The sequence below is a fragment of the Elgaria multicarinata genome, chromosome 6 (genome assembly GCF_023053635.1).
Source record: "Elgaria multicarinata webbii isolate HBS135686 ecotype San Diego chromosome 6, rElgMul1.1.pri, whole genome shotgun sequence".
Lineage (NCBI taxonomy): Eukaryota > Metazoa > Chordata > Lepidosauria > Squamata > Anguidae > Elgaria > Elgaria multicarinata.
Genome location: NC_086176.1, coordinates 120,207,105 through 120,230,174, shown reverse-complemented (window position 1 = coordinate 120,230,174; position 23,070 = coordinate 120,207,105). Strand labels below are relative to the sequence as shown.

At 50.8% G+C, this 23,070-nt stretch overlaps 1 protein-coding gene across 4 annotated transcripts in view; it reads right to left on the bottom strand.

Annotated features, from left to right (window-relative positions):
* The window catches only part of CNTFR (ciliary neurotrophic factor receptor), a 466,204-nt gene that overhangs the window by 4,382 nt on the left and 438,752 nt on the right, over positions 1 to 23,070 (bottom strand). For all 4 annotated transcript variants that reach the window (XM_063128377.1, XM_063128378.1, XM_063128376.1 and 1 more), the window contains one exon: positions 8,632 to 8,812. In XM_063128377.1, the coding sequence (XP_062984447.1) occupies positions 8,632 to 8,812 (181 nt within the window). The remainder of the gene's footprint in view (positions 1 to 8,631; positions 8,813 to 23,070) is intronic.

Sequence of the window (23,070 nt, the reverse complement as noted above, 5' to 3'; positions counted from 1 at the left end):
TTCAGTTTGGTTCAGGTCCCGCAAGTGTACACGGAGTTAGGAGCATCACCCCCTTTTCGGGACACCTGTGATCTCTCCGCCCCCCCTCTCCAGGTGTGGGTCTTTCCTGCTGCCACCGCTTCCGCCCCATCCAGGCACCTTGCCTGGGAAGTTTGGGCACAGCCCCACAACTCCTCACAGAGTTCGGTGTCACTGTTTGGTGAATCCACAGTCTCTCCCGTGATCTCTCCTGCCACCCCCTTCCCCAACACAGCCCCCAAGTCCTTCCACCACACGCCTCGGCTCAGCTGTACCTCCTCCTCCTCCACCTGCCCCAGCACAGCCCCCAAGTCCTTTGCAACGGAGACCCTGGCACCTGACCCCCATGGCTCACCTTGCCCATCCTCCTCCTACTCCTCCCACTGCTGCATCCCCCAAACCCAGGACCCCCAGTGCCTGCCCTCCAAACCCACCACACTGACACCTGCCTGCTGTATACCCCCCCCCCCGCGGCCTTCTAACTTTCCACCCACCCACAATCCCAAAGGAACAAGGCCTAGTAGATGAAATGCTGTTCATTGAATCAATTCTACAAAAGCCTCACTGAAATTAATTCTTCTCTGGAAATAGTTCTAGCTTGGAGGTGTGCATAAAAGGCGACTACATGGCATAGCACATGCTAGGGCGCAGCAGGACGGGGCTGGTATGTCCACGCGGGGTGATCTTAACCTGCTTGAGATGCCCAAAAGCACTCTCAACTGGCAGCCGTGCACGGCAATGGTAGTAGCTGAAGTCCTTCTGGGTGGGAGTCCTCGGGGTGCAGTAAGGCGCCATCAGCCATGGTTGAAAGGCAAAGGCCTGGTCAGCCAGAATGAGCGGGCGCAAGGGACAGCCACCCACACTTGCCAGGCTGGAGGTGAAGGAATCTGCCCATGGTGAGCTTATCAGCAAGAGGGGAATTCTAGACGATGAGGAGTGAGCAAAAAAAGGCAAAGGGTGGAACCAGGAGTTGTGTGTCTGAAAGGATTTCTGATTGCCAACGCGTTTCGGACTAAATCCAGTCCTTCATCAAGGCAATCTAAAGGAAATTTTAAAAATATATAGTTTTACAAAAGTAGCCAATTATACTTACTCTTATAACAATATAAAATCATTTTATAGGAGATTAGTGATTTTATATTGTTATAAGTATTTTTATCTTTGTAATATGAAATATACCTTTTGATGTCACTTTATTTTAAAATGTTTTAATTATTTTACATGAATTGTTATATATCTTGGCATCTCATCACAATGAATTTTAGAAAACTGTTTTAAGGTATATTGTATGAGCGTTTATGATTGTACGATTCCCTACTTTTGTAACACTGTATCTTTTTAAAATTTCCTTTAGATTGCCTTGATGTAGGACTGGATTTAGTCTGAAACGTGTCGGCAATAAGAAATCCTTTCAGACACACAACTCCTGGTACCGCCCCTTGCCTTTGACTTTTTTTGCTCACTCATTATCTGGGGTTTCCTTTCTCTTTCAGTGAATTCTATCAGATGGCTGTATCATGGCTCCTCCTAGAGACCCCAGTGAACGCATCTGGAACCCCCTCCCCTTACATCGACCAGCACCTGCAGAACCATGCTGTAGTAGTGCTTTCAGTGGGAGTACTCATCACTCCATGGGGGAAGGGGGAAAGATGCGCACATGGGTAGAGTCCAGTGTGCCCATTGCACATGGGAAGCTCAGTGCACAGAATTTCATCGCTGACCCGGATGACATCTGTAAGGTACCGCTCATTCAGAACATGCTCAGCCTCTCAGAAAATTCTGCAGGCTCTCGACTTGCCCATCCCAAAGATGGTTGAAAGGGGAGGTAGCCATGTTAATAGCAAGCTCGTACGGCGTCAGGGTCTGTTGGCAGTCAACGGAAATAGATGGATCCATGATTGTGTTTTGCCTGCAGAAGATCAGGGTGGTCTTGGTCACTATCAGATCAAAGGTGGTGTGCAACATGTGAAAACTACCTCTGACGTGCTCATTGTCCCAATTGTTTAAGTCCTGCATCTCTGTCCAAACAGCCTCGGTGTGCAGCAGAACCCACCGGTGGACCACGCAGCGCTGCTCCGTCTGGCCAGCGCTGTAGCCATCATGGTGATTGTGTTGACTTAGCTCACCATGGCAGTGGCCGCTGCCATCTGCATCGTCAGGCCCAGCCTTCTGCAGGCGTGCAGTGAGGCCATGATTAAGTCGAGGCGTCCTGCACCCGCAGCAGAACCAGCAGAGTTTGGGGCAACTCCTTCGTAAAGCTGTGAGATCATGGGTAGAAGGGCAGCCTCCTGCTGCCTGCGCTCCTGAATGACATCCTCGTTCCCCCCTCTGCAGCCTCGCCTGTGAGGGCTTGAGTGAGCAGCTCCAGCGCAGCATGGAGAGCCTCCTTGGGGTCCATTTCCCAAATCGACCTGTGTAGTGGGGTTGGGGGGATGGGGGGGAACAGGTGATCTCAGCAACCGAAAAGTGAGGAGGTGGCCCAATTGGGGGTGGTGGTAAATGGGGCAGGATTAGGGTGACCCTATGAAAAGGAGGACAGGGCTCCTGTATCTTTAACAGTTGTATTGAAAAGGGAAGTTCAGCAGGTGTCCTTTGTATATATGGAGAACCTGGTGAAATTCCCTCTTCGTCACCACAGTGAAAGCTGCAGGAGCTATACTAGAGTGACCAGATTTAAAAGAGGGCAGGGCACCTGCAGCTTTCACTGCTGTGATGAAGAGGGAATTTCACCAGGTTCCCCATATATACAAATGACACCTGCTGAACTTCCCTTTTCAATACAACTGTTAAAGATACAGGAGCCCTGTCCTCCTTTTCATAGGGCCACCCTAGGCAGGATACTGTGGGACATGGAGTCCACCCAGAGACTGTTGTGTCTTGGCCTAAGCTGGGCATGGGAGGAGGCAGGAGGAAGGCAGGGGGACTTGCAGGGCGACTACCAGCCGCTGCCGCCGCTGCCTATGAGCTGAGCGTGGTTGAGCCATTATTAAGCCTGTTCAGAGCCATTCCTTGGGTTAAGGGGCAGGGAGAAGTGGGGCTGCATGACGCTGTGCTCCAGCCGTCTCAGACAGTGCTCAACAGCATCTATCAGGTCGTGCAAAACGAGGCCGCTGAGCATAGAAAAGTGGCGCTCAGTTACTTTGACTGTGACAAGGGGAGGGAGGGGTGGAGAGAAGAAGGAGAGATACTGAAGTAAGCCTCGGGGGAAGCTAGGGGGAGCCAACCCCGCCCCCACCCTCCGTTGCCCAAATGAACTGCATTTGTGCAGAAGCCTCCGGTGCCTTGAGTGGGCGTGGAGTAGCAGGCGGAACCCTGAGCAGGCCTGCTGGGCCCGTCCTGCAGCATTCGGTGCAGGCATCTCCAGGGGTCAGGGAAGAAGGGAGAGCGAGGAACGCTCCTCTCCAGGCGCATCGCGCATCTGCAAAACTGTGACCCCTTTGGACCAGCAACTTGGCCGTGAATGTCCAGCTGTGCTGCCCCAAGATATCGGCCCGGAAGCACAATGTGGAGGCACAGGCAGAGGGGGGAGGGAGGGAGGGAGGGAGAGAATGGCCGGAGCAGTAGGGAAAGCGGTGGGGAAGGGGTGGAGTGAGGCTCGTCTTCGTCCTCTGAGAAGGCCGCTACTGGGCCTCCGCTGCCAGGCGCCCTCGGCTCGCTGTCTCCAGCTCTCTCCCCCGACAGGGAGCAGCAACAGCTCCGAAAGACTTTGGCACCTTGAGCCCGACAACCTTCCCTCTGCTCTCCACTTGCAGGGATCACGTCTGGAGGCCCGGGCTTCTCAAAGCCCACGTGTGGTGCCAGGGGGTGCTGGGGGCCAAATCCAAGGCCTGGTGCAGGAGGCAGGTCATACTGGGGAGGCACATCACTGCACCCAGGGATATAGGCAGGGTGCGCCTGTCGTGCGTGCAATGGCTGCAAAGGATGCCCTCAGCACCTCCGTTTGGTGGTCAATGGCAGCGGTGTGGTCCTGAAGGGCCCGTTCGAGAGCATGGTCAGAGGCAGCCATCTCCACAGGCACCGTCTGTCCATGCTGGTGCAGGCCTGGGTGCGTAGACTCGCCTGTGTCCCGGATTACCTGGCCACAACCGTCCATGCTCTGAGTGCCCAAGCGCATCGACCACGCTGTCAGTAAATGCTCCTTTGCCCGTCTGTTCTCTTCCCGCTCCACTATGCGCTTGAATGGCATGTGTCATCGTTTGCTACCTGCAGCCTGTCAGCTTTGGGCGTGTTCCACATTTGGGCTGACCTCCAGGCATTCGTCAGGGGGTGGTCATCCCAACGAGGACCTGGCTGCTCCTTGCTGGTTCGTGGCAGCAGCAGCTCCTCTTCGAGGGGCTCGTGGCCAGCCATTTCTGTGGCTTGCTCTCCTGGACTTTCCTCCAGGTCTTCCGCCATGGCCGATGCCTCTGGGCTTCCGCCTCCTTCAACCGTGGTGTCGCCCTCTGTCCCAGTGAATCCAAGGAATGTTTGATCGCTGGGCTCCGCGGAGATGTGCTGGATCTCTGCGTGGGTCGGTGACAGCTCAGGAAGGGTCACCTGGGACACCTCCCCAAGGACAGCGTGATCCAGTTGGTCCCCCAGGTCAGGGCCTGTTGTCCGAGAGTGTGAGATGGACTCCAGTACACGTTGCTCGAAGCCCAGGGGTGCGTGTGCTCTGATCTCTCCTGCTCCTCTTCCACACTGAGCTGTTGCATCGTCACTGGGTGCAGCACCACAGGGCTGAGAGGGTCCATTTCTGGCCATTCTTCCAGCTCTGTGCGCATCGCGTGTGGGAAAGCTGGCCATGCTGCCTGCCGGACTGCAGGTCCCAGACCAGCCCCAGGTGCACAATGACAGTTGGGGAGCCTGCCGTCGGATGGGTTAGGGCAGGATGGGTTGCTTGGCAGATCTTGGAATCGAATTCCGACGGCTCCAGTAATGTGGCAGCCTCAACTTTGACTGCTCTGGCCTCACGACTCTGTGTCTGATGAAATAATCCACAGTGTCTGCCAGACGACACGATAAACCATGGTGGTTTAAATAAACCGCTCTGAATATTGTTGGTTATTTCAGCCAAATAACCCACCGTGTGTTAAAAAAAGATCCCGCTGGACTTGATTAGACCAGAAACCCTCCTAAGGCTTAGTCAAGCTGCTTGCTCCTTCATGCATCCTTCCTTCCTCAAAACCCATCAAAGGACAACCTGAAGGCATTGCCAGGTAATGGTCACAGCTGCAAGGCTTTGTTGATTCAGCTGTAGGTTCTATCAGCCTTCTTTCCGTATCTCAAATATACGCTAATGTTGAAGTTTGGGTGATATGTAAATTACTTTGAAAGGTAAATGGTTAATCAAAAGATCAACCAATTAAAAGACGTGACGTTCATCAATTAAATGCTTCAACTGGTTGCTAGATCTACAAGAGAACCACTTTGGACCATTCACTGACTCTCAGCACAGCCTACCTCACAGGGTTGCTCTGAGAACAAAACAGAGGGGGGGAGTATCATGTATGCCTCTTTATGTCCTTGAAGAAAAGGGCAGGATATTATTGGAACAAATAAATAAATACTTATATTATTATTTAAAAAAATCAATGACAATGTAAAGTACTATATGGAATGATCATTTACTGAGAGAAGCTGTCCTCTTTCACGGATTTCTTTTTTGTGTGTTGCTGTGAACAAGGGAAACAGTGTGTGTGTGTGTGTATGTGTATGAAATCTTAGGGTATTAAAAATGCTGGCATTAAGGCACCTTCTTAGGTTTCCCCATCCAGAGTGAGGGCGGGGCAGCATTGCCACCATTCTGAATTGGCTTTGTAAACTCATCACTTAGCGTAACCCAATTAGCTATTGTGGCACTGAGACATCATAACATTCATTACATAAGACCTTTTTGACTGGGATCAAGTTATTGGGAGGAAGCAGCAGCAGCAGCAGCAGCAGCGTCGGCGGCCCTAGTTTAAACAAACAAAAATGTTGCCAAAACCACAGAGTGGGGGAACAAGCAGCCATGCGCAGAATAGGATACAAACAAAGCTTGGGAAATATTTTTTCCCAAAGTCTTCGTTACGCAATGCAATACAATGGTTTGCAAGTGAACATTCAGCACAGCCCGAAGAATTATCCTGCACCTGCTGAACTCGAAGCATTCAAAGCTAAACCGAACACGGTTTCTTAGTGTGGGTCTGGAAAATGCACAGGCTTGGACTTTGGCGAGCCTCCAGGCGAAGGGGCCTCTGGGCGTGCACCTGGCACGCAAACGAGAGGCTCTGTTCAGTTCTCCTTAATGACCTGAACGGAACAAAAGCGGGGAGGTGGCGTCCTACGGTGGGAAATCCCACTGGATCGCTCGTGTCAGCCAGGGTGAGGTTGTTCGTAGCCCGCTCAAACCTGCCAGGGCGGCTGTGATGCCACCAGCGCAGCGGCTGCTCTGAGCCCACCTCCACCGCGTGCCGAAATGTGCAGCCTCACACAAGCTGTCGTGCAGCTCGCAGCGCTGCTAAATTTGCACGCTCCCTCGTGCGTGCACGGCCAGACGGCCCGAGGGATGCTGGCCCATCTCCCAATCCTTTCCTAGTAGTGGACGGCATTCTTGCTCGATTTCCCAACCCCACGTGTGGTGGTGCCAGCTGAGGGGACCAACCCGGACGCTCCACGGCTCCTTTCTGGGAAGCCAGAGGCCAATATCACATTATGCACTTGGAAGCGAGCCCAGCGCTTTCCTAGAAACAGAGAGTTGTTAACTTTGTGGCTTTCCTTGCTAACAGGCTCCCTGTCGTGCTGCTGCAAATACCAACACCGGAGTGCACTTTATTGGAGGGCTGGCAGGGATGCTTTCCTGCCCCATTTCCTGACACCCCCTTCCCACCACCGTCCTACATGCCATCCCGTCCTGGGAGGGAAACAGGAGAACTGCCTGGCAGGGTCAAGCCAGGGTCCATCTATTCCAGCATTCTGCTTCCAGCAGGATGACGATAGCTCTCTCTTCTCTGTGTCCAGAGTATACGGAGTATACTGTGTCCAGGTATACTGTCCCGGAACATGGGGGTTCCATTTATCTATCATGGGCTGCAACCCTCTGCTTTGGCTGCAGCAGGCCCCAGGTTCAATTCTCAGCATTTCCAGTTAAAAAAAGATCAGGTGGGAAAGACCCTTTTCTATCTGAGACCCCGAGAAGTTGTTGCTGCCAGTCAGAGCAGACAATCCTAGGCTAGGTGAGCAAATAGTTTGAACTGGGGTAAGGTCATTCCCTATACATTTTTCAACTTCCCTTTTCAGCCCATCGCCACATCTTGTGGCAGCAAATTCTGTAAGTCAATTATGTGCTATATGAAGAAGCAAAAGACACTGCAACACCTCAGCTCCTCTGACCAGGCTGTGAAGAGGACCTCTTTGCAAGCCTTTGGCTCCTTTCCCAGCAGGGTTGTGGTTCTCGTGTGGTGTGGAGGAGTCGGAAGAGAAAGGGGGAAGAACGATCTTAATGGGAGAGGAAGTGGCATCAACTCTAACATGACCTGACACAGATCCAGTCTTGAGACTCTCCTACGAGCGCCTATAGAAGAGGACCGTGTCTTCGTTATTCCTCCCGTCAGACGCATGTGTTCTGTGGGTGGTTAGGGAAGCAGCTGTTCAAAGGCATTTGCCAAAATGAGTCCCATCTGTCCAGAGGGACCAAGGAATAAATGGGTGTCTGTAAGGAGAAAAATGGGGACTGTGCAGCGGTCACAAATTGTCTTCCAGCCACGGACACTTCAGAGGCAGGAGCACAGAGCCAGGGAAACACAGGGCAGCACTTCGCATCCTCAACTGCAGAACTGAACTTGGGTGGCAGGGCCATGGTGCAGAGGCAGGAGGCCGCTTTACCCTCACAGCTCTATGGTGCAAGGCCAGTGTGCCCGGCATTGGCCATGATCCGTTTGATCCCAGAAGAGCTGCTCAGAAAACCATGGGACTGGAACCCTTTGGGACTGTACACGCACAGCACACGCCAATCGCAGGTACACATTTAAAGAGATAATATACCATGGCTCAGCTCCAATGTAAGGATGAGGTCCTTTTACCCCCTACTCTGAGGAAATGGGGGATCCTGGGATTCACGTATTGCTACCCGTGTGCTGCAGTTTCTCACCATCCAAAGCTGGTTATAGGACGCCCAGGATGCTGGTGACATCCTGGACTTTTTTTCTGATTGGCTGAGAACTCCACACAAGCCCCTGCACCCACCCCTAGCTGCTCAGCCCCAGTGTGACTGGCTACGGGCAGAAACTCCGCCCAGTCGGCCTCCCCTCCCCTCCATCCTTTGCTTCTCGTTCTAACGCTGGATTTCCAGGGAGAACTCCCGTTCGCGTAGTCTACAGAGCAGGTTTGGGGTGCTTTGATTGGCAAGGGATGCCACAGATGCCACCCAAGGGATGCCATCGTCACTGAGCCCTGCCGGGATTGCTGGGGCCACCCATCCTCCACCCTGCTCTCTGAGCAAAGAATGAGGGCCAACAGCACTGGGGGACGGAGCTCCGGACGGCTGGGCTCCATCAGGGTTTCAGGACCTCCTAAGGGCCAGATCTCCTCCTTCGCAAGACTCACTTCCCTTCAGCCAACATGGCCGCCCCTACTCCCACATTATTTCTTCACCTGCTCCTTGGGCCTCTGTGGTGAGATGCTTGGGTTCCTCAGTCCAGGGGGTGGCGTGTACTGCCACGCTCCAGTCGCTCCACGTGCCAATTTCATTGTCCTTGGCGGCAACCTGGATGATGTACTCTTTGCCGGCGTAGGCATCTGTGATGATGTGGGACGTCCCATCCGACAGCTCCACCTGCATGGCAGAGAAGGGTAGGGTTGTAGGGTGTGCCGGCATCCCCCCGCCATCCAGGGCCGCACGCTTTGTCCACACCAGGGCCTCATGACACGGACAACTCAGTAGGAACCAGGAGGACTCATTGGTTTAGCAGCCACCTCCTTGGCTCCAGAATGGGCTCTAGTCTCCCCAAAATCCCAGCCCACCACATCAGAAGGGTAAAAGCCACAACCATTTGGGGACACAAGATGACAACGGCTAATAGACATGTAAGGCCCTTCTCCATTGGTGATGTACAGGGGCAGGAACACACGGATCCTTCCTTGTGAAGGGTGAAAGCAGCTGGCGATGGTGGTAAGCCAGAGCAACGGCCCTCTCCAGGAGTCAGTGTTCATTTTGGATTGCATCTCCCAAGCACAGTTCGCCATGTGAATATATGCAAGAGGCACGTGTGTGCAAGTGCGAATATATGCGTGCACATGTGTGCTGCCTATGCACGCGCAGGAGAATCGTCACGACTCCATGGCTGTGCTGAGGCTCTGGAACTGACTTCCGAGGGAAGCCTGCCACCCTTGCCGCTTCTCTAATGGCCTTTGGCAAGTCTTAGGAAGACGTTGGCGCCAGCGATTGCTGCCATGCAGAACGCGGGTTTTGTCAGTTTGAAGCGGGGGTGGGCAACCTGTGCCCCTGCCAGATGCTTTGGCCTCCCACCGTCCTCGCCCATTGGCTATGCTGGCTAGGGCTGGTAGGAGCTGTAGGCCAAAACATCTGGCAGGCCACAAGTTGCCCAGCCCTGGTGTTAAGGTTTTCATAGAATCATAGAATAGAAGGATTGGAAGGGGTCTCTATGGCCATCGAGTCCAACCCCCTGCTCAATGCAGGAATCCACCCTAAAGCATCCCTGACAGATGGTTGTCCAGCTGCCACTTGAAGGCCTCGAGTGTGGGAGAGCCCACAACCTCCTTAGGTCATTGGTGCCATTGTTGTACCGCTCTAACAGTCAGGAAGTTTTTGCTGATGTCCAGCCAGAATCTGGCTTCCTGTAACTTGAGCCCGTTATTCCGTGTCCTGCACTCTGGGAGGATTGAGAAGAGATCCTGGCCCTCCTCTGTGTGACAACCTTTCAAGGATTTGAAGAGTGCTCTCATGTCTCCCCTGAATCTTCTCTTCTCTAGGCTAAACATGCCCAGTTCTTTCAGTGTCTCTTCATAGGGCTTTGTTTCCAGAAAATAATTTTGTTTCCAGAAAATAATTTCTTTGATATACGTAGTTATTTTCTGCTGTTGTTCCAAGTCCTGTATAAATATACTGTAAGGGTGCTTTTAAATTGTTAGTTGTTTGTTTTATCTTGCTATGAATTGCCTTGAATTCTTGTGAGTACAGTATCAATGGTAGGGTATAAATGCGTTAAGTACATGCTACATGCAGAAAATAAATTGCACTGATGCATCAGTGAAAACACAAATACCAGGGAGTCAAGATCTCATCTGCACACATTCACAAATGTCTGCAGGTGATAATTTTGGCTTGGGGGCATTTGTGTTTACACCGATGCTTCGGTGTGGTGACTTGTCTGTGTGTGTGCATAGTGTACAGAGGAGTATCTGGCCAGCGAGACCACATCACGCCAGTCCTTTTACAACTTCATTGGCTGCCAGTCCAGGTCCGTGCCCGATTCAAAGTGCTGGTATTGACATTCAAAGCCCTAAACGGTTTGGGGCCAGGTTATTTGAAGGAACGCCTCCTTCCATATGTATCTAAAGGTCATCCACAGGGGCCCTTCTTTGTGAGCCCCTGCCAAAGGAAGTGAGGCAGGTGCCTACTAGGAGGAGGGCCTTCTCTGCTGTGGCACCCCGGCTGCGGAACGAGCTCCCCAGAGAGGTCCGCCTGGCGCCTACACTGTACTCTTTTCGTTGCCAGCTGAAGACCTTTTTATTCACTCAGTATTTTAACACCTAATTTTAACTTAAATTTAAACTCTGCTGTTTTAATTTCATATTTTACTGTTCTAACTCTGTATTTTAATCTTATATCAATTTTGCTGTGTGGTTTTATCCTGGTTGTGCTTTTGATACTGTATTTGTGTTTTTAAACCTGTTGATTGTTTTATTATGGTTTTAATTTTTGTGAACCGCCCAGAGAGCGTCGGCTGTTGGGTGGTATAAAAATGTAATGAATGAATAAATATCAGTGCATATTTCTGAGAATGTGTGCATGACTGATGGAACAGCCCTGCTGATGAACAGCAAAGCAAATAACGGCCGAAGCAAATCCATCCGGGGCGGCCAATGCGTCAATCTGAAGCCTACAAGTAGGGCACTGAGCTCCCCTGATTTTTGCTGCTCCCAAGTTGTATGTATTTATTTATCAACTTGCGTTTACCTTGCGCTTTTATTGCAATAGCAATGCTCAGGTGAGCTTATAAGAAATTAAAAATTAACTCCCCACACAGAAATCGTAAAAGCCAGACAACAAAACGCTAAAATATTAAACCGAGCCAAGTGCTGCAGATTACAGAGTTCTCAAACTGAAATGTAGTCCAGTAAGAACTTCACGGCGTGCAGGGCTGCCCCTTGAAGGACCCCAACTGGCCCAAGTGGGTGCAGAGCCTGGGCAGAGAACCAGGGCAGGGGCCCTGAAGGGGTTCCGTCGGAGCAGTGGGAGGACCCCGCTGCTCCAGCCTGACCAGCTGCTACCACCCTCTGGACCCTCGACGGCTGGGCCTGCCCCTCCCACTGAGCCTCCGCTTGCCCTGCGCTTCCCTTTCCCACTCAGGACAGGAACGGGAACTGGAACCCAGGGCCCGGATTTCACGCTGGGTGAAAGACATGCCTCTCCTCTGGCAGTGGGGATGGAGCTTGCTGAAGGATTGCACCCACCTTCCTCAACCTGATGCCCCCCGGATAGGATGGACTGCAACGCCAATCATTCCCAGCCAGCGTCCTGGGAAGGATGGGATTGTGCCTCTCTTTGGCCCATCCAGTAAGGGCAGGGGTCTCAACCAGAACCAGCAGGGAACCTGGGACCCCCTCAGAAGGCATCTCCTTGGCCTTCCCTCCCAGGCTTAAAGGGTCCCTTTGCAGGGATGGACTGAATTCCCCTTTCCAGATGTCCTGCCCATCCCCTGGCCTCCGCGTCGGCTGTCCCCAGGGCACCCCATGTGCAAGCAGGCTGGACTCTGGCTCTATCATGCCCCCACCCCACCCCTTCTTCATTTTAGACTGGGGAGGGATCTTGTTGGAGTTCCGCAAAGCATCCTTTGGCATTTGCAAAGGTCAGCAACAGTAGTGAATTGTTTGGGGAAGTCAGCCAGGGACGTGTGGGGGTGGAGTGGGGCTCCCAGGCCAGAGGGCTGCCAGGGGGTGGATGGGACAAATGGTCCCTACTGGGAGAGGTTCCATGTGAATTTCCCATGGATGAGCAGAATCCTCTGCTCTGCCCCAATCTGGGCTTGCAGCCAAGCTCTGCAGTGGTTTTGTGAAGGACATGGAAGGAAGGGCAGCCTTGGAACCGCTCAGGCTCTTCATCCACCCAACTAGCCCGGTCCCGTCCACCCAACTGGTAGCAGCTTTCCAGGCCCCCAGGCAGAGAAAACTCTCTCACATTAAGGTTTCACCAAAAGACCTTTGATTGAGCTATCCGGCCGTTTGGGTTTAGCGGAGTATCTTGACTGGTGCTTCGGCCAGCAAGATAAGCAGGCAACGTCTAGATCAGAAATTGCGCCTCGAGTGAGCCTTAGAAAACGGAAATAAAGCACTTTGCACCTGCAGTAAATACAATCAACTCAGAAGGCCTCAGGAACATGGATGCACTCAGTGATCTCTGCAGCTGATATAACTCGACTGGGAAAGCAGAAGCAATAATTTGCCTTTATGACTCCCCTCACCCCTTGTGTATGCTAACCGATTTTGTTCTGTGATGTGCTGCTGCATTATTAGACCCCTTTCCACCGAAACAGGTTGATCAGATGGAGGATTGAAACAACTGGGCATGTTTAGCCTGGAGAAGAGAAGATGGAGGGGAGACATGAGAGCACTCTTCAAATACTTCAAAGGTTGTCACACAGAGGAGGGCCAGGATCTCTTCTCGATCCTCCCAGAGTGCAGGACACGGAATAACGGGCTCAAGTTAAAGGAAGCCGGATTCCAGCTGGACATCAGGAAAAACTTCCTGACTGTTAGAGCAGTACGACAATGGAATCAGTTACCTAGGGAGGTTGTGGGCACTCCCACACTCGAGGCCTTCAAGAGGCAGCTGGACAACCATCTGTCAGGGATGCTTTAGGGTGGAGTCCTGCATTGAGCAGGGGGTTGGACTCGATGGCCTTGTAGGCCCCTTCCAACTTTGCTATTCTATGATCCTATGATCTATGATCTATGAGGTAATGTTAGCAGGTGGTTTGTCTGCCTTGTCCCGGAGAAGGTTGTGTTCCCACTGAAAGATCAGGCATGCTATGCTGTTGGGGGGACGGACCCTGGATCCATCAGTGTCACGTGAGGTCCAGGTGACCTCAGTGGCCAGGAGTGGCTTTTATCAGCCACATGAGCACATGGTTTTGGCAATAATTTATTGTATTTTATATTATGGTTTTATACTGTTTGTTTTATACTTTGAATGGTTTTAATTTTTGTGAACTGCCCAGGGAGCTTCGGCTATTGGGCAATATAAAAATCCAATAAATAAATAAATAAATAAAATATCCCAGCTGTGACCCTATCTATGACCCAGCTGTGACCCTGTCTCTATCTGGACAGAGATAGCCTGGCAACACTAATCCACACTCTGGTAACTTCCCAGTTGGATGACTGCAATGCACTGTACACGGAGCCTAAATGGCTTGAGGCCAGGGTCTCCTCCCATATGTACCGGCTCAGACTCTCAGGTCATCTTTAGAGGCCTTTGTGACGACCCCCACCTTATACTGCTCTTGGACTGACGTGGTCCTGCTGAGGGAAGCTAGATGGGTGGCTACAGGAGAGAGGGCCTTCTCAGTGGTGGCACCCTACTTATGGAGTGACCTCCCCAAAGAGGTTCACCTGACACCTATGTTATTATCTTTTTGGCACCAGGCAAAACCTTTCTTTTCTCCCAGGCATTTTATAGACCTAATTCTAGATTTCTATGGGTGTTTTAGCGATTCGTGTGCTGTTTGGTTGGTATTGTACTGTATTGTATTCTTTTTGTATTGCATTTTATATTTTTAACTGTTTCTCTGGCATTTTAGTCCTTTAGCGGTTTGTCATCAGCCCAGAGAACATCGGTTATTAGGCAGATTAGAAATGTAATAAATAAACAAAGAATTTAAAATATTTTCTAAGAAGCAACTTTGGGATAGAGGAAAGGAAAGCTACCAGCTGTGATGCCATTCCTGAATGAAGGCAAGCTGACCTGGACAGTAGACTTTTGGGATGTATCCATAATGGGGAGGGGGGAGAAGGTGGCAGAAGAGCTCCTCTTTGCAGGCAGAAGAGCCCAGCAGCATCTCCAGGGACAGGTGAGTTTGGGTGGGAAGGGCTCCTCTCTCTGGACCCCTGAAAACATAGATCATACCTACTCACTATGGTGCCCTCCAAATGTTTAGGACTACAGTTCTCATAATCTTCAGCCAATGGCCATGGTAGCGAAGGACAATGGGAGTTGTAGTCCAGTGTACCTGGAGGCCACCACATTGGGGAAGGATGATGCAGAGTCATGGAGGCTGGTGGCTCCCATTTTGGTGGGGCTGTGAATCATAGAATCATAGAATGGCAGAGTTGGAAGGGGCCTACAAGGCCATCGAGTCCAACCCCCTGCTCAATGCAGGAATCCACCCTAAAGCATCCCTGACAGATGGTTGTCCAGCTGCCTCTCTTCAATGCCTCTAGGGTGGGAGAGTGCACAACCTCCCTAGGTAACTGATTCCATTGTCGTACTGCTCTAACAGTCAGGAAGTTTTTCCTGATGTCCAGCTGGAATCGGGCTTCCTTTAACTTGAGCCCGTTATTATTATTATTATTATTGTAATTGTTATTGTTATTTTATTTATTTATATAGCACCATCAATGTACATAGTGCTGTACAGAGTAAAACAATAAAATAGCAAAACCCTGCCGCATAGGCTTACATTCTAATAAAATCATAATAAAACAATAAGAAGGGGAAGAGAATGCACCAAACAGGCACAGGGCCCTCCTCTGGGTGACAACCTTTTAAGTATTTGAAGAGTGCTATCATCTCTCCCCTCAATCTTCTCTTCTCCAGGCTAAACATGCCCCCAGTTCTTTCAGTCTCTCCTCATAGGGCTTTGTTTCCAGACCCCTGATCATCCTTGTTGCCCTCCTCTGAACACGCTCCAGCTTGTCTGCGTCCTTCTTGAATTGTGGAGCCCAGAACTGGATGCAATACTCTATATGAGGCCTAACCAGGGCCAAATAGAGAAGAACCAGTACCTCACATGTTTGGAAGCTATACTTCTATTAATGCAGCCCAAAACAGCATTTGCCTTTCTTGCAGCCATATCACACTGTTGGCTCATATTCAGCTTGCGATCTACAACAATTCCAAGATCCTTCTCTTTTGTAGTATTGCTGAGCCAAGTATCCCCCATCTTGTAATTCATTCAGAACTGACCAGAGCTTTAATAGGAGCTATCCAAGGTGCTTGAGCTATTTTGGGGTGGGTGGGGGGACGGGGCTCAGCACCCTGGATATCTCCTTTAGAATTCTGGGTGGTTTTGACTGGGTCCGGGAATGGATTCACAGCCCCACCAAACTCAGAGCCACCGGCCTCCACTGATGTAGACACTCCTACACTTGATGGGCCTAATTAAGAGATAGCGACCACAGAAGCAATTAGAATTCAGTGAAAGGCCTCAGGGTCTCCAAAACCAGGATTAACCCGTTGCCCAGAACAACTGGACACAAGACTGTCCCCTGCCCGCTGCACGATCCCCGGCTAAGCCGCCTGCAGAAATAATAAAGATATGCAAGGTAAGTAGCAAAGACATCCTTCAAAGGCAGATCCTGCCAGTCTAATCTGATATTCCTTGTTTTTTGAGAAGGCAGCTGATTTTCTGAACAAGAGAAATGATGTCGGTGTAATCTGATTTCACTGGGTAACTGAAACAGGACGAAGCACAAGAAATCATGTCATCAGAAAAAAATGTGGAACCACAGAAGTGGTGCGAGCTGCCTTAGGGAAGAGTACGGGAGGCTTACGGTGGGTCATCCCGACTTCCTGAGGCCTATCTCAGCGGTTCTCAAACATTTCTTCCACATACCACTTCAAAATCGCTGTGGGTCTTGGTGGACCACTTAATAAACATTTTTTGTTTGTTCTACTACTCAAAGCACATATGTAACTCATATTTTAATTGCATTTTTCCGTCAGTGCCTGCATCCTCAACAAAAACAAAGCTGTATTATGAAAAACAAAGCCCCCCAGGCTCCAGAAGAGCCCCTTTAACTGAAAAATGCTACGGGGGAAAACGAGTAGCCTGCACCCGCATCATCTTATGAAAATCATGGGCCCCACGTCGGCACCGTCTTAGCCTGCTTCACAACCCTGGCCTTGATCTCCCTCAGCACACAAAATCAATCAAGGCCACGGCCAAGTAGAGACATTCTCCACCGTACCATCAATACAATAGCTTCATAGAGTTCTCTTTTATTTTGGCAGAAACAGATTTAAATGAGGCAGTAGTCCAAATCTCCCATATCGCCTCCTCCCATATGTGCCTGCCTGGACCTTAAGATCAGGGTCTTTTTCCGTGAGCCCCTGCCAAAGGAAGTGAGGCAGGTGGCTACTAGGAGGAGGGCCTTCTCTGCTGTGGCACCCTGGCTGTGGAATGAGTTCCCCAGAGAGGTCCGCCTGGCACCTACACTGTACTCCTTTCGTCTTATTCTCTCAGTATTTTAATACCTAATTTTACTTAAATTTAAACTCTGCTGTTTTAATTTCATATTTTAACCTATATCAATTTTTGCTGTGTGGTTTTATCCTGGTCGTGCTTTTTATATTGTATTTTGTATTTGTGTTTTTAAATTGTTGGTTGTTTTATTATGCTCTTCATGGTTTTAATTTTTGTGAAGCGCCCAGAGAGCTTCGGCTATTGGGCGGTGTAGAAATGAAATGAAATGAAATGAAATAAATAAATAAATAAAATCCTGTTCCAGCTAGATTATCAATAAGTTTGCCCAAGTCTCTTTCCCAAGCTGCTCTAACACCTTCAGAGGATCCGTATTTAACATCAATTAGGATATTATATAATTTTGAAACTAACCCTTTACTGTCTAACGTTGTTTTTCCAATGATACATTCAAAGTCAGTTAGTGGCTGAACTACTTCTGCTTTCACCTGAGGTTTTGCTGTAAAAGAAGAAAACTGATAAATTTGAAACAAATTTGAGTTTTTGACTCAACTCAGTATCTCTGAGTTGTTCACCAGTTCTAGGGCACATATCCACAAATAAGTCTTTCAGTCTTTACAGACCAGCTTTCTAACTCTGGGTGTAGCTGTCAGACTAGGATTGGGGAGACATAGGTTCAAATCTCTACTCGGCCTTGTAGCTACCTTGGTGACCTTGGGCCAGTCCCTGGCCATTGCTAGACGAGGCGTTAGCGTGGTGTGAGGTCCGGTCTCCCTCCTGTGCATCCAGATGATGCACAGGGGATCCCGGGGTCAGGCTGGGCTAAGTCCTCGCTTGAACCGGAATAACTGGATGCGGTTATGGCCCGGCTTATTCCGCAGCCCCGGCCTGAGGCCGGGGCTGCGGAAGGTCTAGCAGGGTCCGTGGCTTTTCCCGGCTGCTCGCTTACTCGCGAGTAGCCAGGAGAAGCCACGGACTGAGCGCTGTGCCCATCGGGCCGGGGGGGGGGAATCACAGACCGGGGGGGCACAGAGGGGGCATCGGACATGACGAGCAGGGATGGGGGATGGGCATGACGAGTGGGCAGGGCCTGGTGGACAGGGGATGGGCATTGCGGACGGGGACGGGCAGGGGGAACGGGGGACCCTTTATTATTATTTTTTAAAAAATACTATTCCGGCGGTGCGCTCCTGCGCACATGGCCCGTTAAGGGGGAAAAATAATGGAGGACGCGATGGGGCTTCCCTCAGCCCCGTCGTGTCTTGCGTGTGGACAGGGCTTACAGGCCGTGCTACTTCTAGCGCGGCCTGGCCCCTCCTCCCAGCCGGATTATCCGGTAGGTCTAGCAAGGCCCCCTGTCTCTCAGGGCAGCTGTGTGGACAAAGACGGGTGGGTGAATGCCAAACACCACCTTGAACTACTTGGAGGGAATAACACAAATGTCACCAAGATCCCATAAAGGTCCGCTTCGAAGGAAACCAAACCCTGGCGCCAATATTGTTATCTTTTCGGCACCAGGCCAAGACTTCTCTCCCAGGCATTTAACAGCATGTAACAACATATGCTACGTTTGTTTGTTTAATAGCCCCCAGAACTGTTGTTGTTAAATGGATACTGCTGTTTTATATGGTTGTTTTATATTTTGATGGTTTTAAATTTTGTATACTTTTTAATGTTTACTGTTTTTAACTTTTGTAAACCTCCCAGAAAGCTTTGGCTATGGGGTGGAATATAAATGTAATAAATAAATAAAGATTTCCTCAGGATCACCTGAATGGAGATTGCGAAGCATCACTGGACCACAGGCCACAGTGTGGGAACCTCAGACCTACCGAGTCCAGCATCCTGCTCCCCCACAGCGGCCAACCAGCTGCCTCCGAGAAGCTCACAAGCCGGACGTGAGGGCAACAGCGCCCAGCCGCTCACATTCCCCAGCAACTGGTATACAGAGGCATACTGGCTCTGAGACTGGGGCCCCATCTTCACGGAGGCGCTCTGGCGCCACGAGGCTCCTTGTGCCCGCACCGGCCTTCCTGCCTGGCACCTGCACGGGAAGGAAGGCAAGTGCGATTTTCCCAGCTCCATGCCTCTGGAAAAGTTTTAAAAAACAAACGCTGGGGGGGTGTTAATTTTTTTTATAATCTCTATCTGCGGAGCTCCACAGATACATAGAATTAAAAATAAAAATGTGTCTGTGGGGGGGAGGAATGAGGCAGCCAGAGGAGGACGCGAGAGGGACTGGGTGAACCACCCACGTCTCCTCCCTCTGTCTGCCCGTTCCTCCCCACCCCCACCCCCACCCCCATTTTTTTTAATTTGTTTTGTTTTGTTTTGACTGTTCTAGAGGTCCGGGGCCGCCCATGGCGACCAACCGTGGACTCTGCAGACAAAAATGTCGGGGTAAGTGCCCAACTTTTTTGGACCAGAGTTTCCAGGCTTTGCCCCCGGATGGCTTCGCAACGGCGGCTGCGTCATGTAGGTGACGTGCCGCTACTGCGAAGCCACCCCAGAGGCAAACCCTTCGTGTAGACGTGCCCTGGGAGGAATCCATAATAGTAGCCATGGATAACCTTCTCCTCCAGAAGTCTGCCGGCCCCTTTTAAAGGCATCCAAATGGGTGGCCATCACCACATCTTGTGGTAGCAAATTCCAGAGCTTAACTTCGCGCTGTGTGAAGAAGTCCTTCCTTCGATCTGTCCTGAATCTCCCGTCATTCAGCTTCACTGACTTGACCCCGTTAGCTTCTAGCATTATGAGAGAGGAAGGAAAGGTCATCTTTCTCTCCATTTCCCCCACACCGTTAGGAATTGTATATACCTAGGGAGGTGGTGGGCTCTCCCACACTGGAGGCCTTCAAGAGGCAGCTGGACAACCATCTGTCAGGGATGCTTTAGGGTGGATTCCTGCACTGAGCAGGGGGTTGGACTCGATGGCCTTGTAGGCCCCTTCCAACTCTGCTATTCGATGATTCTATGATTCTACCCCCCTCTTACTCATGCTCTCTCTAAATAAAAAGCTGCACACCAAACCCTTTCCTCATAGGGGAGTTGCTTCAGCCTTCTGAAGATTTGGGTTGCCCTTTTCTGCAACCATCCAAGCCGGCTTTCCCTTTTCTCTTACATACTGCTGCCACTTGCATTGTACACACTGCTAGAAAGCCCTGCGTCAGCACTCTTGTGAGCCCCTGCGCCCAGCGGGTCAGGAGCGCATGTTTCTGAAGATGTGCCTGTGTGTGTGAAAGCCAGGATGCCCAGGCGGGTGGGTTGATGGTGCGAGTTAACCGAAGGAGTCTGCGAAACCAGAAACAGGCTATTAGCGATCCATTAGGCACACGTATCCAGTTCCAGCCTAGGTAATCCATTAAAGGAACATCTGAACACATTAGGAGTGCGCTCGGCCAGAGCCAGGACGTGGCTGCAAAGCAGGAGGAAGCGAGGGCAATCTGGCTTGAATTACAAACTTAAAAGCCAGAGAAAAAGAAAAGATGCCCTAAATATTTAATGTTTTTTGTTTAAAGAGACAGAACAGGAAAGTCTGCCGAGGGAAAATACGGGATCCTTGAGGTTGCCGCAATGTCTGCCATTTCTACGTACTTGCTCTTGTTCCATGTGCTGGAAACTAAGCCATTTATGACACCCGCTGTTAGGTCCTTGGGAGGGGGCGATTTCCAATCACAGCCCCCAGCACCTCCCTTTCTATGCCACCAGTGCTCCACCCCCCACCCTGTAAATTTGGCAGACAAAGTGCTGCTGGAGCCACCTCAGTGGCAGCATCAGGGTGATTCGGGCCAGCTGATCCAGCTGGCCTGGATACTGTCAACTGTCTCCCATGAGTTGATCACCCTCCACCAGGCTCCATAACACCCACCACCCATCCAGCTCCTAAGAACATAAGAGGAGCCCAGCTAGACAAGACCAAAGGCCTTCCTCATTCCCCTTTAAAGCCATTTTAGGCTAATGGTGGCTGCTATGTCTTCCAGCAGTGAATGCCATAGGTTAGCTATGCCCTGTGCATGCTCAGGCTGAACAACTCATTGTTGGGAGAAGCTGCAGAACAGCCTTGATGACTCCTCCTCCTCCTCCCTCCTTGTCTGCCTGCTGCAGGATCTGACCACGGTCCCATCTTCAGCCACTACATTTACCTCTTTGGCCCTGTCTTTTGGGTTTGGCTCTCAAAAGCCTACATTCAAATCCCACCTCTTCCATTGTTTCATGACAAGGGCCATGGACATGATGCTCTCTCTCTCTCTCTCTCTCTCTCTCTCTCTCTCTCTCTCTCTCAATCTTTCCCTTTGCTCTTGAAAAATGTACCTTAATCATTCATGTTGTTGTATAGGAAACGTCCAGGAAGTGAACGTGATCAGAACAAAGGCAATATTGACGACCAGACACTAGACCCAAAAGCAGACACCTCCTTTGGAACAAATGTAAGAGAAAGGAAAACATCTCTGTTGGGCCTCTACTGAACACTTTGCACCTTCTTAGCCGTGGCTTTTATCTCAGGTGAAATAAACATTTCTTCCAGTTTACGTTGGCTCTTTAATTTGGCATCCCTTGCCTTCAGGGGTGTTCTTCCCTGAAAGCTGAGGGCAACCTTTCCCAACCTGGTACATTCCAGATGTGTATGATTACAGCTCCCATTATCCCCAACCAGAAAGGAATGACCATGTTGGCTGGGAATGATAGGAGCTGCAGTCCATCACATCTGGAGAGGGAGGCTGCCTTAGGATGTGGGTGTGTTTGTGTGGGGACATCCCACTGTTTGGTGAGCCAGATATGTGAATAGCTCAGCAGTTCTGTGAATAACCAGCAACTTCTGAACATGTAGAAAAAGCCAAACTCAGCTTCAAAGAAGTGAGGAACCCCACAGGAGATAGGAAACTGTTTTCAGATCTGATTGTGACCTTACGGGAGAAATTAGTTGTGAATGAAGTAGCCGGGATGAGCAACTTTTGGAAACAGTGGTGCTGAAATGAGAACGTTGCTCTCTCCTGGGGAGAGTGAGAGCCGTGGAATTAGGACAGTGGGCTTCAGAAAAAGGAACAAGAAGAGAGAGAGAGAGAGAGAGAGAGAGAGAGAGAGAGAGAGAGAGAGAGAGAGACGGACCCATGAATAAATGCAGACACTTCAGGGGTAGAAAGCATAAAGGGAAACCAAAGCTCAGCAGGACTGGCACTATTTAAAAGGGACGCACAAATTGCAGCCTCTTCCGATGCAAAGGGGAAGCTAGAAAGAGTCAGACGAATCCCCGGTGGCTGAGGAAGGCGCTTTTTAATGACCCGGAGATCTAAAGGGAAACATGCAGGAAATGGAAGGAGCAAAGCATCACTGAGGAGGAGGAGGAGGAGGAGGAGGAGGAGGAGGCGGCGGTGGCGGCAAAGACAGAAGAATGGCATCAGCATCAGCAGGGAGGATTGGAAAGGCCAGGCAAGGGTGGGTGGAGGAGTGCTGTGGGGCACCATGGGAAAAGGCAGGCAGGATTGCTGAGTGGGATCACGGTGCTCCTGTGCCCAAGGAGCCCCCGCGCTGGGGTGCAGAGCCGGGCTCATTCGTGGGTTTCCCCAGGCGTCTGTGCCGTCCCCCCACCCACCCACCCATTCCTAAGGTGGCGGTGCGTCTCCTACAGCTTAGTTGCTGGCAGGGAGAGCTTTAAGCTGAAACAGGCTGGCATGGGGGGGAATTGGGCCCATTGCCCCATGAAGACCTGGCTGGGCTATGAAAGGGCCCTCGTGGGAGTTTGCAGCCTCTGACTTCTGCAAGGCTGGGGAGACGGAGGTTGTACTGGGGGCTCCTTGGCTGATTCAGAGGGAGATGGCCAGGGCCGCTCTCCTGGCCAGGGGTGGGTTGGGGGGCTGGATACAGGGCCAGGTCTACACCAAGCAGGATATAACACTTTGAAACCGGTTTGAAAACAGTATCTGGAATGTGTCCTGACCCCGAACAGTTATCAAAACCATTAAAAACTGTTATAAAGCAGTAGTGCAGATCCTACCCAGGACTGACTGGAATAGCAGTGGGGTCCTTGTCTTCATCAGTCTTCTCTTGGACCCGAAAAGGCCGAGGGTCAGGGGTCGTGGCAGGCGGCTGTGAGGAAGCACCCCACCACCACTTCCCGCATAATGGGCACATCAGAAGAAAAGCACAGAGAGAGTTCTTGTGCCGTCTGGTGATCAGTCAACGGCCAATGAAATAGCCAATAAAAATAGATACGGCAGTACTATTTCAGACTTTATAGGCTTGTAATGAAACAACAGAAATAGTTTGTTCTTGGTAGTATATTTTTTTCCAACTGGGTTTTTTTTTTTTTGGCACCCTGGTGCCCTCCAGATGTAAGGAACTGGAACTCCCATCGTCCCCCTACAGCATGGCCCCCGAATTCTCACCACCCTTCTCCTTCTTGAGTTGATGTGGCCCATTGCTCTCCCCCCTCC